Genomic DNA, 14040 nt, shown 5'->3' with positions numbered 1-14040 from the left:
TTTCTGTGGCATGCTTGATTTCTGTGTCTTTTTTTCCTGGGGAGCCAGTTTGCAGAGCAGCACCTGCATGTGGGTGAGCGGAGCCCAGCCTGGCCTGTGCAGATGAGCAGGGTTCCTGTGGCAGAAACCACTGACCGGGGGAAGAAAGGCCTGGCTGGAGGAACAGTGACGTTCATTTAAAAAGTGTTCATTTTGGAGCTGGTGGCGGCGGAGGTTTCATTGCTAAGTCCCGTCTGAATCTTGTGACCCCATGGATGGTAGCCCACCAGGCTCTTCTGTCCATGGAACTTTCCAGGCTACAATACTGGAGGTGACCCTATACCTTGTTAAATTCAAAGTCATATGAAAAAATTAAGGCCCAGAGAATTCAAGCAACTTGCCCAAAGTCACTCAGCTAATTGGTGGCAGAGCTAATCATATTGCCTTGAATCATGGAGAGAAAGAGAGGAAAGAAAATTATAAGAGAAGTTTGACTTGATCTGGCATTTTTCCATGAGATCCTAAGTAAAGCAAAATAAAACTATACTTTCTTTCCACGTGAGTCACTGACTAGTTCTTAGATTGTCCCAACTTTGAGCTGAAATTGATAAATACAAATTTGCTAACTCACAATTCTTTTAAAAAGTTAAATTGAGAAAGCCAGTTTCATCAAATCTACTTAATTTCAAATGAAAAGGCAATAAAGGAAAGACTCTTGCTAATGTTTTAGCATTCATCATCTTTCCAATCATCTTTAATATCATGAGATGCTTAACCTCTGAGCTATGCCATTTTCTACATCTGACAGCTGGTCCATCAGCTGGCCTCTGGGAAGCAGATGGGTGGGCTCATGGGCCTAGGTGAGCACACAGGTACACAGACCCTTCTCTTCGCATCCCGAGGGCATGAATAGCTCGTGCTTTCACCAACCCCACCTGGAACTCACTGTTTAGAGATGAAGACCTTCCCCCAGGAATGTGAGTAGAATGGAAGGGGACACCTGAGGCAGAGGCTTGGATGGGCTGGGAGGAGTCCCAGGGTCTAGAAAGCTGTTGTCTCCAAGAGGGCCTCTGGACACCGGTGACTGTTGGGATCTCTGCAACTCCGAGTGAGGGGTGAGCTAGTCTTAAAGGAGCTAGCACCTGGGGTTGGACAGTGCCTGGCAGGTGGAGAAGCGGGAGAGGTGCTGATGGTAAAGGCAACCCATCCCCATCCCCAGAGAGTAGTGAGTCCATCAGTCTCTCATGAATGTGCAGCCTTGGGGGCATTAGCCCCTTCGGGAAGAGGGCAAAGGGTCAGAGGTTCTTGAGATTGTCCATGAAGGAGTGGTGAGGGGCTGGACGTATGGAGAGTGAGTTTCAATTTTCAACAACCATAGTCATAATATATGTGTGCATATGTGTTCAGTTGCTTCAGTCGTGTCTGACTTTTTACAACCCTATGGACAGCAACCCGCCAGGCTCCTCTGTCCATGGGATTCTCCAGACAAGAATAGTGGAGCGGGTTGCCTTTCCCTCCTCAAGGGGCTCTTCCTGACCCAGGGATCAAACCTGTCTCTTGTGGCCCCTGCACTGCAGGCGATGTCTTTACCTACTGAGCGACCTTCCATTCCTTCCCACTTGACCTTGAAGCAAATTGATCTCTGGTCGTCTCACATCAGCCCCTGAGACTTTTACCTTGAGTTTCAACTGGGGTCAAGGGCATTTCCTGGGCATTTCATCTTTGAAGAGCACGACCGGAAGATCACAAGGGGACAACAGCTTTGTCCACTGACCATGTGAACACCTTCTGCTCCACCCCTGGGTTTAGGGTGGAAGCCCCTTCGCTCCGTCTCCAGGACTCCTGCTCACGCCGCCACCCACCTCACACTTCTACAGTGTACTGTGTGCGGTTGTCTTGCTGGTGAACACCGGACGGAGCGTCTTGAGGGCAGTGACCTGGTTAATTCCCCCTGAATCCTTAGCATCTGACATTTGGACGTATTCGTGTATCATAGCGTTTGTGGAATGGATTAAATGAGATTAATCAGCTAAATGAGTACTTAAAATGTTTTCCAACCAGGTCTATGCCCTGCACTGTGCTGGCAAAGCCAAAATAGAATACACCAGACATGGCTCCCCTGCTGAGGCCGCATTCTGATGGAGACAAATCTAGAGGTGGGCACAGACCCTTTACCCAGAACCATCCTGTCTGACCACTTCCTCTCCAGCAGTGGGACACTGGATCACACTTCCATTTGGAAGGAGAGGAGCCTCCTACTGAAATGCCTTTCATGACCCTAATCAGCACCACCATCCCTTTCTTTTAAAATTGTTTCCATTTCTGATACATGTCTATGTATGGCCGAGCCCCTTTGCTGTTCCCCTGAAACTGCCACAACACTGTTTGTTAATCAGCTAACCCTCAGAAGAAAATAAAAAGCTTTTACAAAAGTGGCATCATGTAATCACCCCAAACCCATGAGAACCGATTGGAACCCAAACTATCATACATTCACCCTTCACTATGTTGGAGCCCTAACTCCCGTAAAAAAATTGTTTCCATTGATGCTGTGACTGTGGAATGATGAGGTGAGCAAGCTGAGCTCGTTCAGGATGTGGACAAATGGTCACTTTACTCCTGCCCAGCATGAGCCCCTCGTCCCTGCTCACTGCCTGGATTGCAGCCGGACATGGCACCAGCATCTTCATTAAGCTGTCCTCGGTGATACATGGATGCCTTCCCCCAGAGCTTAGGCATAATTCCCAACCCATCTACACACTGGGGGCAGGCGGCTTAAACCGCTCCTTCCAGGATATGTTATCTTGCGTTGGCCCTCCCGGAATTTCATTTGTGAGCCAAGGTCCAATTACTCCGCCCAGCTGTGCCCTTGTAAGGGCCCCTCCCTCTCCTGAATCCGCAAGAAGCCCACTCTTCCCTCCAGGGCATCAAGAGGATGTCCACTCAGTGCCAAACTGCTGCCCCTGGCGAGCTGAGGCTCTCTGGGAGGGGGGATCCACACTCAGGGACCTAGGCTGGCAGAGCAGGAAGCCGGCGGGTGAACGGTCAGTGCTGGGTGGTCTGCGGGGGTAAAGGAGGTCAGAGCCCGGGGGAAGCCCGACTTAGCCCTCTTGGCTCTGAACCGCACAACAGGCCTTCACACCCGTCTTCCATTCTCCCTCTGACCCTCCGTCTGGGCGTATTTCTGCTTCGGGCATGTGGGACTCGACAGCCACGGAGAAGAGTCAGCTGGACCAGCTGGACCAGCTGGACCCTGATTCGCCACCATCAGCACCTCAGTGGTGGAGAGATGGTGGAGGCGCTGAGAAAACCAGGCAGTCATTCTCGTGGTCGCCGTTAGAAAGAGGGCGCAGGGCCAGGGACAAACCGGCAGCCTGTCTGAGAGGAGCCGGAGGAGGGAAGCGAGGCTGGCGGCTCGGGGCGGCCGACGGCTGCGAGACCCCCACTCGGAAGCCCATCAGGCCGCGTGCGGCCCGCCGTGCAGCCCTGGCCTCTCGGGGTCGGCGGGCCGCGGGCTCCTCCCTGCCTGGGCTCGGCCTCTGTCAGCCTCCTGCCCCCACCTCTCCCCGGCTTGCCGACCCTGCAGGCGGGCCCTGCTTCTCACCAGCGGGCATCGCCAGTCCCATCGGCAGGCGCCCGCCGAGCCCTGTGGGGAGCACTTTACTTGCCTCGCTACATTGTCGTTTAATCAGTAACTACTAAGTTAAGGCTCAGTCTATGGATGAGGAAGCTCAGCAAGGTGAAGCTGTCTTCTCAAGGTCCCGCGGCCGGTGACTGCCCAAGTCAGAGCTTGACTCAGGGGTGGCCATGGGGACCCCGTGCTGGTGGACGCGTCCAGGGACAGTCTCCACCAGCCTCCTCGACCAAGGAGGGTCTCAGAAATACTTCTGGCTTTCCAGAACGTTTATCACTTCTAGGGTTCACTGGTGTTTGTACTGAGGAGGCAGTTTCTGGCTTTCATTAAAAAAAAAAAAAACACAAAAACCCCAGAGTGACAGAAATAACGAGTCCTCTTAGAACACTGGGCACCCCTCTTCCTGACTACTTCAGTGTGCCCGGGTCAATGGCAACATATTGCCTCCACGAAATTCCAGCTGTGCGACTAGCAATGAACGCAGTCACAGCAGCTAACTCTCATTAAGCACCTGTTATGCTTGGAAATGTTGTCAGCGCCACCCTAGGGGGCAAGAGAGACACAGAGAGGGTGTGCGGTGCCCAAGGTCACACAGCCTGACCCAGGGCTGACTCGACCCCTTTAATCCCTGCACTCCACAATCTGGCATGTTCCGAGCTGGGTGAGCAGCAGCCGTTCAGTTAGTCAGACTGTGAGCCAAGCAGAGGGGAGACGGGGCGACTGGGGTGGTGGTCTGCTCGTGGAGGAGGTGGGAGGGTCCCAGACCAGAGAACATGGTCCCATGGTGGTGGGATCTTCGGGGACGACAGTGAAGGAGCGAAAAGCCCAGGAACACCCGGGCTTCCCAGGAGGAGCTAGTGCTAAAGAATCCGCCTGTCTGAGCAGAAGATGCAGGAGGTGCAGGTTCGACCCCTGGGTCGGGAATATCCCCTGGAGCAGGAAATGGTAACCCACTCCAGTATTCTCGTCTGGGAAATCCCATGGATACAGAGTCTCTGAAGAATCTGACACAGCTGAGCACAGTGAAGGAACGAGAGTTGGAGAAACTGAGAAAGGAATTCGGAGCAGAGAGCTGAAAGAGGAAAGGGTTACCAAGGAAAGGTCTGTCAGCTTCATGCTTTTGTATCAGTTGAACAAGGGGTGTCATGAGGTTATTTGTTGGGTGCCTGCGGGGATTTATGGTGGGAGGCATTTGGGTTAAAGAATTGGAAGGAATAATTCTGAGCTGCAGTTGGCTACCAGGGCATTGAGTGGTGTGTGTGTATGTGTGTGTGTAGAGAGAGAGAGAGTAAGGAAGAGATAATCAGTGCAGAATGCCAAATAATTCTTTGAAAATCGGCGTATAATTGCTTTATGAGGTTGTGTTGGTTTGTGCTCTCCAGGAAGGGGATCAGCGCTCTGTGCGCGTACATCCCCTCCCTCGAGGGCCTCCCACCCCCTAGGTCATCGTGGAGCCCCGAGCTGAGGCCCCTGTGCTGCACAGCAGCTCCCCACCAGCTGCCTGCGTTACACGTGGTCGCGTATACTTGCCAGCGCCACCCTCCCAGCTCGGCCCTCACCCGCGTCCATGGTCTTTTCTCCAGCACTGTCTCTATGCTTGCTCTGCAAGTAGGTTCATCTCTACCATTTTTCTTATCTGCCATGTTCAAATGTCACCGCAGCTTCGGGGGTGGCTATGTGGGTCTGTTTTTTTTTTTTTTTTGTCATTCCATATACACACAGGGCTGCTCTACTGGGATTCCAAGGGCTTAAATGGTGCTTTCAATTGCCGTTCAGTTTACAGAGGAGAGCTTTTGTCTTGACTATAGTCTCCAGCTTGTCATTGCTCAGCTCGCTCCCTTCAAGTGAACTGCAGTGTTTTTTTTATTCATACAAGCATTTTGCCACTAGTTCAGCAATTTTGCTTCTTTTCTCATTCTCAAATGAGCGTCTGCTGGGACTGCTGAGTGAATTCTGCCCTGCATCTGCGCTCCATTCCTGTGACGTGGGGGAGTTAAGACACTTCTAACTTTTAATTTCTTCTAAAATGAGCTTCCAACTTCCTCCCATGCCCACTCGGATGTTTTCACCGCTGACAGTGTTTTAGCTTTATTACTTATAAAGAACAGCTCTAGGAGACATCTTTTTGGCTTGGAAATTCCACTGAGTTCATGCCTGGCAGTTTCCCTCCATACAGACCTTTGTGAATACCCTTTACATTTGGATTCTTGGGATTCCCCCCCGCCACCATCTTTTTAGAATACTGTTTTGGAGTGAGTGGGTCCCCATGGATAAAGGAAATTTCTTTGGAATCCTAAACTCCTTGCAACCAGCTTATGATACAGCTGTTCAGGGCAGTGAAAACACCATAGGGCTGGTACTTGGTAATAATTCTGACTTTATTTCCACTTCTATCTCTGAATAAAAGATGAGGTCACAGATCAGGAGAACCATATCTTTACATGCAAAGGGCAATCCTATTTATATTGCAAAGGCCAAAAACAAAAAGGTTGTGGTTAAGGGTAAGATCAGAGAAGGCAATGGCAACCCACTCTAGTACTCTTGCCTGGAAAATCCCATGGTTGGAGGAGTCCGGTAGGCTGCAGTCCATGGGGTCAGGAAGAGTCGGACATGACTGAGTGACTTCATTTTCACTTTTCACTTTCATGCATTGGAGAAGGAAATGGAAACCCACTCCAGTGTTCTTGCCTGGAGAATCTCAGGGACGGGGGAGTCTGGTGGGCTGCCATCTATGGGGTTGCACAGAGTCGGACACGACTAAAAGTGACTCAGCAGCAAAAGGGTCAGATGCTCTTGGTTTTATTCTTAGCTTACCAGATGTGTGACCTTGAGAAAAGTATTTTAAGCTCTCTGTGCCTCAGTTTGCTCAGCTGTAAATGGAATGGTAATAAACTCCTGTCTGATTAAACCTAAAAGGATTAGATAAGCTTATATACACACAGAGACTGGTACACAGTAAGTGCTTAATAAAAGTTGGCTATGTTGCTCTTACCGTAGAGAACACAGGGCTTCTGTGTCTCTGCTGTTCACCATAATAGTCATGCGCTAAGCTAGAACTGTTGGAGGAGGAAATGGCAACCCACTCCATTGTTCTTGCCTGGAGAATCCCATGGACAGAGGAGCCTGGTGGGCTGCAGTCCATGGGGTCATACAGAGTCAGACACGACTGAAGTGACTTAGCAGCAGTAGCAGCAAGCTAGAACTGTGGGGCTGCAGAAGACTCTTGAGAGCCCCTTGGACTGCAAGGAGATCCAACCAGTCCATCCTAAAGAAGATCAACCCTGAATGTTCATGGGTTGATCCTGATGCTGAAGCTGAAGGTCCAATATTTTGGCCACCTGGTAAGAAGAACTGACTCCTTGGAAAAGACCCTGATGCTGGGAAAGATCGAAGGCAACAGGAGAAGGGGGTAACAGAGGATGAGAGGGTTAGGTAGCATCACTGACTTGATGGACACGAGTTTGGGCAAACTCCAGGAGATAGTGATGGACAGGGCAGCCTGGTGTGCTGGGGTTGCAAAGAGTTGGACACGACTCAGTGGCTGAACAGCAACAACAACAAAAGCTAGAGAAGAACTGGTATAGGCTCTGGCCACTAAAGCTGTGGCCTCTTCCAGGAGTTGCTGCTGTAATGGGGTGATCGATCTTTATTACTAGAAGCCCAAACTGCTGTTCAGTAACATTTCTCATTCATTAGCTAAAAACAGTCTCTGACAATCAGACATTTGTGCCTATGGTATTGAATAGTCCTTAAAATAGAACAGAAAGAAGCATCAGACTGACTCTGTCTGGTGGTAAATGTGTTATGCACTTCAATTTGATATCAGCCAGTGCCCTTGCAAATCAAACTCACCACACCGAATCCTTGGTGAGTTTGGAGTTCACGTTCCCGTCTTCTTCCAAAAATATGTCCAATTGCAAGTTGGCATCATTGTCATGGGCTGAGAAATAGTTGGTGACGACTCGCGCTGGTATCCCCAGGCATCGCAAAACTGCAGGAAAGAAGGACGGACCACAATTAAACAGATCGCCAAGATCTAATAAATATCGAGTGAGCAATCCCTTCTCAGGAGGGACTTTCTTCTTGACCAACACGCACATGTTGTTCTCAGGTGTCCAAAGCCAAAAGGGGCCTGTCGCCAAGGATCAGAGAAGCAGACAGAAGCCTTTCTGGGGACCGGTGGGCGCCAAATGATACCAGTGGGAATGGGATCTTAGTAACAGGGTTCCAGTTTAGTTGCTAATCACATGATCATCAAAGTAGGATTATTTTAATTTCGCTAATGGCCTGTGTTTCTGGAAATAAAAATTTAAAAACCCCAGCTAGTAGGAAATCAGGAATTTACCAAGCAGACCCTCAATGTGGTTTGTTTTCCTGGGTGGAACTTGCTCTTGTGACACTTGGTGGAGGGTGACACCACAGATTCATTTTAATTGTTAGATAATAAATTACCTGGATGCATCTCTTGCCATATGTACCTATTGATCAAACTTAATCCAATGCCCTTCCTGGCTCCCAGGACGCCAGACATCAGTGCTCATTGAAAATAATTCAGCTGACAATTTTAAGATTAATGACTTGCCTTTTTTTCCCCCCCTCTCAGAATTGTTTAGCATTTTTAACCAAAGGCTATCCACCCCCTTCAATAGAACAACCTTGGAAGTCCAAGCACGAGTCTGGTAGAGACTCAAGGGTCCTCATTAAATGACTTAATCTTCACACCCCAAGTGACACCACCTGCCTCCCACTCCCATCTTCCTCTCTGGATTTACAACCCTGACACACACTGCAGTTTCACCAACACAGTGATCAGCACTCTAGCTCTGTTCCTACCTTAGCACCAATTCATGTGATCACAGGGTGAGGTTTGTCCCAGAGTCTGCTGAACTCGTAATTTTAAGCCAGATGCAGCTTGATACAGGGCACCAGGACCTCCTCCCCTCCAAATTCCCTTTTCAGGTTTATCCTCATGGTGGCATCCCTACACTGGGCCTCTGCCTTATCACCAGAGTCGGTTTTCAGGAATAGATCTGATGATCCTTTTATACAGAAGGCATACTTGGGTGGAGGGCTTCCCAGGTGGCTCAGTGGTAAAGAGTCTGCCTGCAAAGCAGGAGGCTCACGTTTGATCCCTGAGTCAGGAAGATCTCATGGAATGGCTACCCTCTCCAGTATTCTTCCCTAGAGAATCCCATGGACAGAGGAGCCTAGCGGGTTACAGTCCATGGGGTCGCAAAAGAGTCGAACATGACTTAGCGACTAAACAATAGCAACAATATGTAGATGGAAGTTGCTGACCATTTTATCTGTTTCTGAACCTAAAGAATCACACTGGGATAGTGAAACTGCAGGCATCAGGGGGACATGGGGAGTGCTTTGTGTTTTCCTGGGAACATTTCATCAGAGAGGCTGTCTCCGCCAAGCCCCTGGCACACAATCTTGGCTTGGGAACCATGGAAGAGGGGGCCTTCCTCCCAACTGTTAGCTTTCCTAAAGTTCAGGCTTCCATGGGGAACTCCACAACCAGGCTTCTTAGGACACTGATACCTTGGCTCCACTGCCCTTCATTGCTCCCAGGAAATACATGTTCCTGTAGCTCTTAAGTATATGGGAATGGCTAAGAAAATAACCCTACTCAGTTTGATGCCATAGAGAAAAACACATGCAACACAACACTTATGGTTTCTTCCCACATGGACCTCTGACTGGCTCTCAGATGGTCACAACTTTGAGCTGAAACTGACAGTCTTCCTGATCATTTATAAAAAATTATCTCATCCTGGCTTCCAGCCTTCAGACTCTCCTTGATTTTTCTGATTAAAAACCATGCTAACTGGATAAAGCAGTCTTTATTAGTGAGTAAGTAGAAAGGACACTTTGACTTGAGTTTCATGTCTTTCTTGTAGGGTCTGGCAATGGCATGAGAATGATTATCATTACCAATGATGAAGACATACTGAAATAAACGTATTTTTTAAAAACTATTCACTGAATTAACAATAACATTGTCTGGGCCGGGACAGACAAATGCCATATTGGAAAATAATGCACGAGGTGGAAGAGAATGGTTCTGTTCCCGTGTGTTTTCCTCTACGGTTTGGATGTTGGGTAGATTAAAGGCAGGAGGGGATGCCAGGGAGTAAAGATCGTTCATTAAGTTCTGGTGTCTAATTGCTCAGGGGCATTGAGACTCATATATAAGAATTGAGATAAGCCCTCCTGCCACCCACCCTCCACAGCTAGGGTAAAAACTAAGTGGGCATATTTACAAAATTCTCAGGGATACACAGTAAGCAAATAAGCATATTTGTAAACCTTCTGAATAACAAATAAGTCTACATCTTATTATTTATTATTTTAAATTTTGCTAATTTAACCGTTTCTAAAATGTGGAGGTTACTAATTAAAAATTGTATATCCTTCCCCCACACCCTTTCCTGGCCCCAAGACTCTCCATTTTGCTGAGGGTTGAATGATGGATTATGTAGGAAATTGTCTCTCATTCTTTCTATAAAGGTTCTGCAGTCAAAGAGAAATTAGGAGCATACTGGCCCTGTACGATTTAACTATGCATTGACTATATCCCAGAGTAGCCATCCACAAATTCTATAGATCCAACAGAGATTGCTAGGTCCCTTCACCAGGTTATAGACTAAATGTCTTGAGGTGACATTTCCTTTACATTAAAAAAATGTATACTCAACTGGATACTTACATGTATTAAAGACACCAGCAAAAACCCAGCACTGACCATAGCGGACTGGTTTCTGAGAACTCTTGTATTCTAGGAGGATGTCAACACTTCCGGTCCAAGCTGATGGGGGAACACCATAAGCGTAGACATTGTCCCAGGAGCCAGCAATGACGCCTTCGTCGTCCTTGGCATTGATCTAAACGAGACCATGACAGGTGAGAGGAGCCGAAGTCCTTTAGAAGAGTCCTCTCCAGACTCTGACTTTGGGCAACCTAAGGCTTCCAGCACCTTCTGTGTTCCTGCATGATGAAGAGTTCTACTTCTGTTCAGTTCACTGCTACGTATCAGGGAAAGTGGTGTGATAACTAAGTGTGTGAGGGTGAACCAGATGGCCAAGGCCACCTCTTAAACAGCGTATGATTCTGGTGAGGTGGTGCTGAGTAGCAGGCAGGAAGAGTTATCGTGGCTTCTCAAGCACTTGGGCCCTTGGTCTGGGTGGAACTGTGCTGGAGAATGTGTGAGGAAAAGAGGAAGAAGACTTACAAAAGAAGATGGCTCAAGGAGGGATCTTGTCTTGATAGAAGGAAAGCTAAAAATTGACAAACGATGTTAGATGTTAGCATGGGGGCCCAAAGTCTGATGGTCTAATGAGGTTCGACTTTGATGATGAGTAGCTGACTCTAATAAATTGAAAAAATATGTAGGTGCTGTCATAGGAACCATTAAGAGTTAACAAGAAATTAGATTCCCATGGGTACCTTGCAGAGCTTGTTTTTTTAAAAATTGCATGAACAGAAGTATTTTCTTTATAATTGTTTAAGGTGATTATAAAATTTTGTTAATAGATATTTCCAGTTACATTAAGGACCTGGGGTATTATAGTTTAAATATAAGGGAGATGTAAGCAAAGAATGGCAATCTTGAATATTTGGGAAAAAATTACTACACACTCAGACGGGACCTGGGGTATTATAGTTTAAATATAAGGGAGATGTAAGCAAAGAATGGCAATCTTGAATATTTGGGAAAAAATTACTACACACTCAGACGACAGTCATTTGGTAGCTGCTGCTGCTCCTGCTGCTAAGTCGCTTCAGTCATGTCCTAGTGAGACCTCATGGGATTCTCCAGGCAAAAACACTGGAGTGGGTTGCCATTTCTTTCTCCAACGCATGAAAGTGAAAAGTGAAAGTGAAGTCACTCAGTCGTGTCCGACCCTCAGTGACCCCATGCACTGCAGCCTTCCAGGCTCCTCCGTCCATGGGATTTTCCAGGCAAGAGCACTGGAGTGGGTGCCATCGCCTTCTCCACATTTGGTAGCAGGAGACCTCAAGTGCAGGGAAAAAATATTTTATGTTTAGATGATAAAACTGGGGCCAGGAATGAACAGTTTCAAGGCATCCTGTCAGTTTCTTGGGGGTCACTGCTGAATGTTAATGTCTCTTGCTGTAACTTGCATCATGTTTAATCACAGTCAGAGAATGTCTAGGTGGGGAGCACTAAGAGTTTTTCCAGAAACTGTTGCCCCTTTAACAATGCTTGCATGTTGACATGACCATGGTTTATAGCCTTGCTCCTCAGTGTGTGGTCTATAGACCAGCAGCAGCGGTGTGCCGGGAGTCTATTGGAAATGCAGGCTCTCAGGCCCCTCCCCAGGCCTGTTGAATCAGAAACTGCAGTTTAACAAAATCCCCAGGTGATCTGTGTGCACGTGAGTTTGAGAAGCATAGGTTCAGATTATACTGATGAGACTTTAGTAAACAAAGTGGAACATGTGATTAAAACAGGTGCATTCAGATTATGAAAATCATAGAAGAGATACTAAAATATGATGAGTTTTTATGTGTTGCTGGCCTTGCCAATTACCAGCTCAGCCTCAGCACTTCCCCAGACCACTTTCTTAGGCTTACTGAGTTTAGATTTATAAGCGTTTATTCCCCAGTGGGTCATGAGCATATTGAGAACACAGATAAAAATCTATGCCTTTCTGACTTCTAACAAGTATTGGCAACGAGCAGGTGTTCAATAGTTGTGGAATAATCCGTTGTATATCCAACAAGCATGTAGGCATTGTGCATCTGAATAAGACTAAGATCTTCTCTGTGGAAGGAGATGGAAGAGGAACCCATCAAGCAGAAGGAAAGGTTCCTAATGCAGAAAGACGTCCAGGGAGAGTGGACTCCCAACAGAGGGAGTCATCAGCTTTCTTAGATTGGAGGGTGATGGTGGCTGTGGTGAGCCGAGGAGAGAGAATGACATGAAAGCCAGGTCTTGAGAGGCTGAGGTTCAGCAAAGGTTATCTACATGGAAGAAAGAGTTTGGATAATTGCTTGGTACCATGAAGAACTATGACAAGTTCAGGGACCTGCAACAAGAATTATGTAAGTAGGCAATATTGGAGGAAGTAGAAAGCACTAGAAGGAAACGCTTAAGAAGTGCAAGCACACGCAACTTCTACTGTTTTTCCCTTTTGACTCTGTACCGTTGGGTTAACGTGAAGGGAAATACCCAGCCACCAGACTCCTCGGTGGCTCAGTCAGTAAAGAATCTGCCTTCAGTGGAGGAGACCAGGGTTTGATCCCTGGGTCAGGAAGATCCCCTGGAGAAAGAAATAGCAGTCCACTGCAGTATTCTTGCCTGGGAAATCCCATGGACAGCATATTTTAGAGGAGCCTGGTGGGCTACAGTCCATGGGACCACAGAAAGTTGGACAAACTAAGAGTCTAAACCGTCACAAATACCCAGTTAATTTGTTCAATATACAAAAAAATTGAGTCTTTAGACCCAACTAATTGCAAACTCATGCCTTCGACATTAACTTTGACTTTATCCTGTAAGTCCATGAAATGACTGGCATGCAGCAGCGTTTAGCTGACAACTTTGGTTCTATTCATGATCAATAACTCTCCTTGCAGTTGAATTGATTATCTAAATCTGCATCTATTATAGTGAAGCCTGAAGAGTGTTATGATGTAGCTTGATATTTGTAAGTGGATCCAGCTTTAACTCACATTACCAGTTATTTATCCTTATCATTAATAAATAGAATAGGGCAATGAATCTCAGAGGTAAAAGTTCCTAAACTAAGGTTCTGATGACTGACTTTCAAATAGCCATTAATTAAAAGTATTATTTATAGCCTATAGCTGAGACCAATCAGCCAAAGGAAAGAGAAAGAAAAGGAGCTCTCTCCTCTACAGTCCTTTTAATTGTTAATGCTGAGCTGTTCCCCCATTCTAGACAAATCACACTTCTCATTTATTAGCATTTGGCCAGATTAGCTACTGTTTTCTAATTAGGAAATTGATTTCTAGGGAGCCCAGATACTGAAAGAGATAAGTCTTAAGTGACATGTGTAAAGGGGTAAAGTCATGTTCTCCTCCTGAGACAACAAGATTGGCGTGGGGGGCAGGTCAAGGGCATGTTGGTCCCTCTTCCTGCCACAGCTGACTGTTGAAACCCTACCACGAGCTCAGAGTCGGACGAACGGCAGAATGAAATGTCTTGGTCCTGAATCACTGGTGGTCAAGGAGACAAGATGAGCCCAGAACTTTGGACATTATTCAGCCTCAGCAAGGGTTTACTAAATTGTCCTTTCATAATACCTACGATATTGGAAAAAATTTAAAAACCAGACCCTTCAAAAGTCACTATCAGCAGCCTCAGTGGCAGGACATAATTCAGGGACATTTCAAAAGCTGGTCCAAGAAAAGACAGAGGTTTAGAGGTGGAC

At 47.1% G+C, this 14040-nt stretch overlaps 1 protein-coding gene across 1 annotated transcript in view; it reads right to left on the bottom strand.

Moving 5' to 3' along the window:
* F13A1 (coagulation factor XIII A chain) overlaps positions 1-14040 on the bottom strand; it is a 143905-nt gene that overhangs the window by 53080 nt on the left and 76785 nt on the right. The window contains exons 7-8 of the mRNA XM_061398934.1: positions 10329-10503; positions 7466-7604 (exon numbers count right to left, since the gene is read on the bottom strand). Coding sequence (XP_061254918.1) covers positions 7466-7604; positions 10329-10503 — 314 coding nt within the window. The remainder of the gene's footprint in view (positions 1-7465; positions 7605-10328; positions 10504-14040) is intronic.

This window comes from Bos javanicus, chromosome 23 (genome assembly GCF_032452875.1).
Source record: "Bos javanicus breed banteng chromosome 23, ARS-OSU_banteng_1.0, whole genome shotgun sequence".
NCBI lineage: Eukaryota > Metazoa > Chordata > Mammalia > Artiodactyla > Bovidae > Bos > Bos javanicus.
Note: the sequence above shows the minus strand (reverse complement) of the source record. Positions and strands in the feature narration are given on the sequence as shown.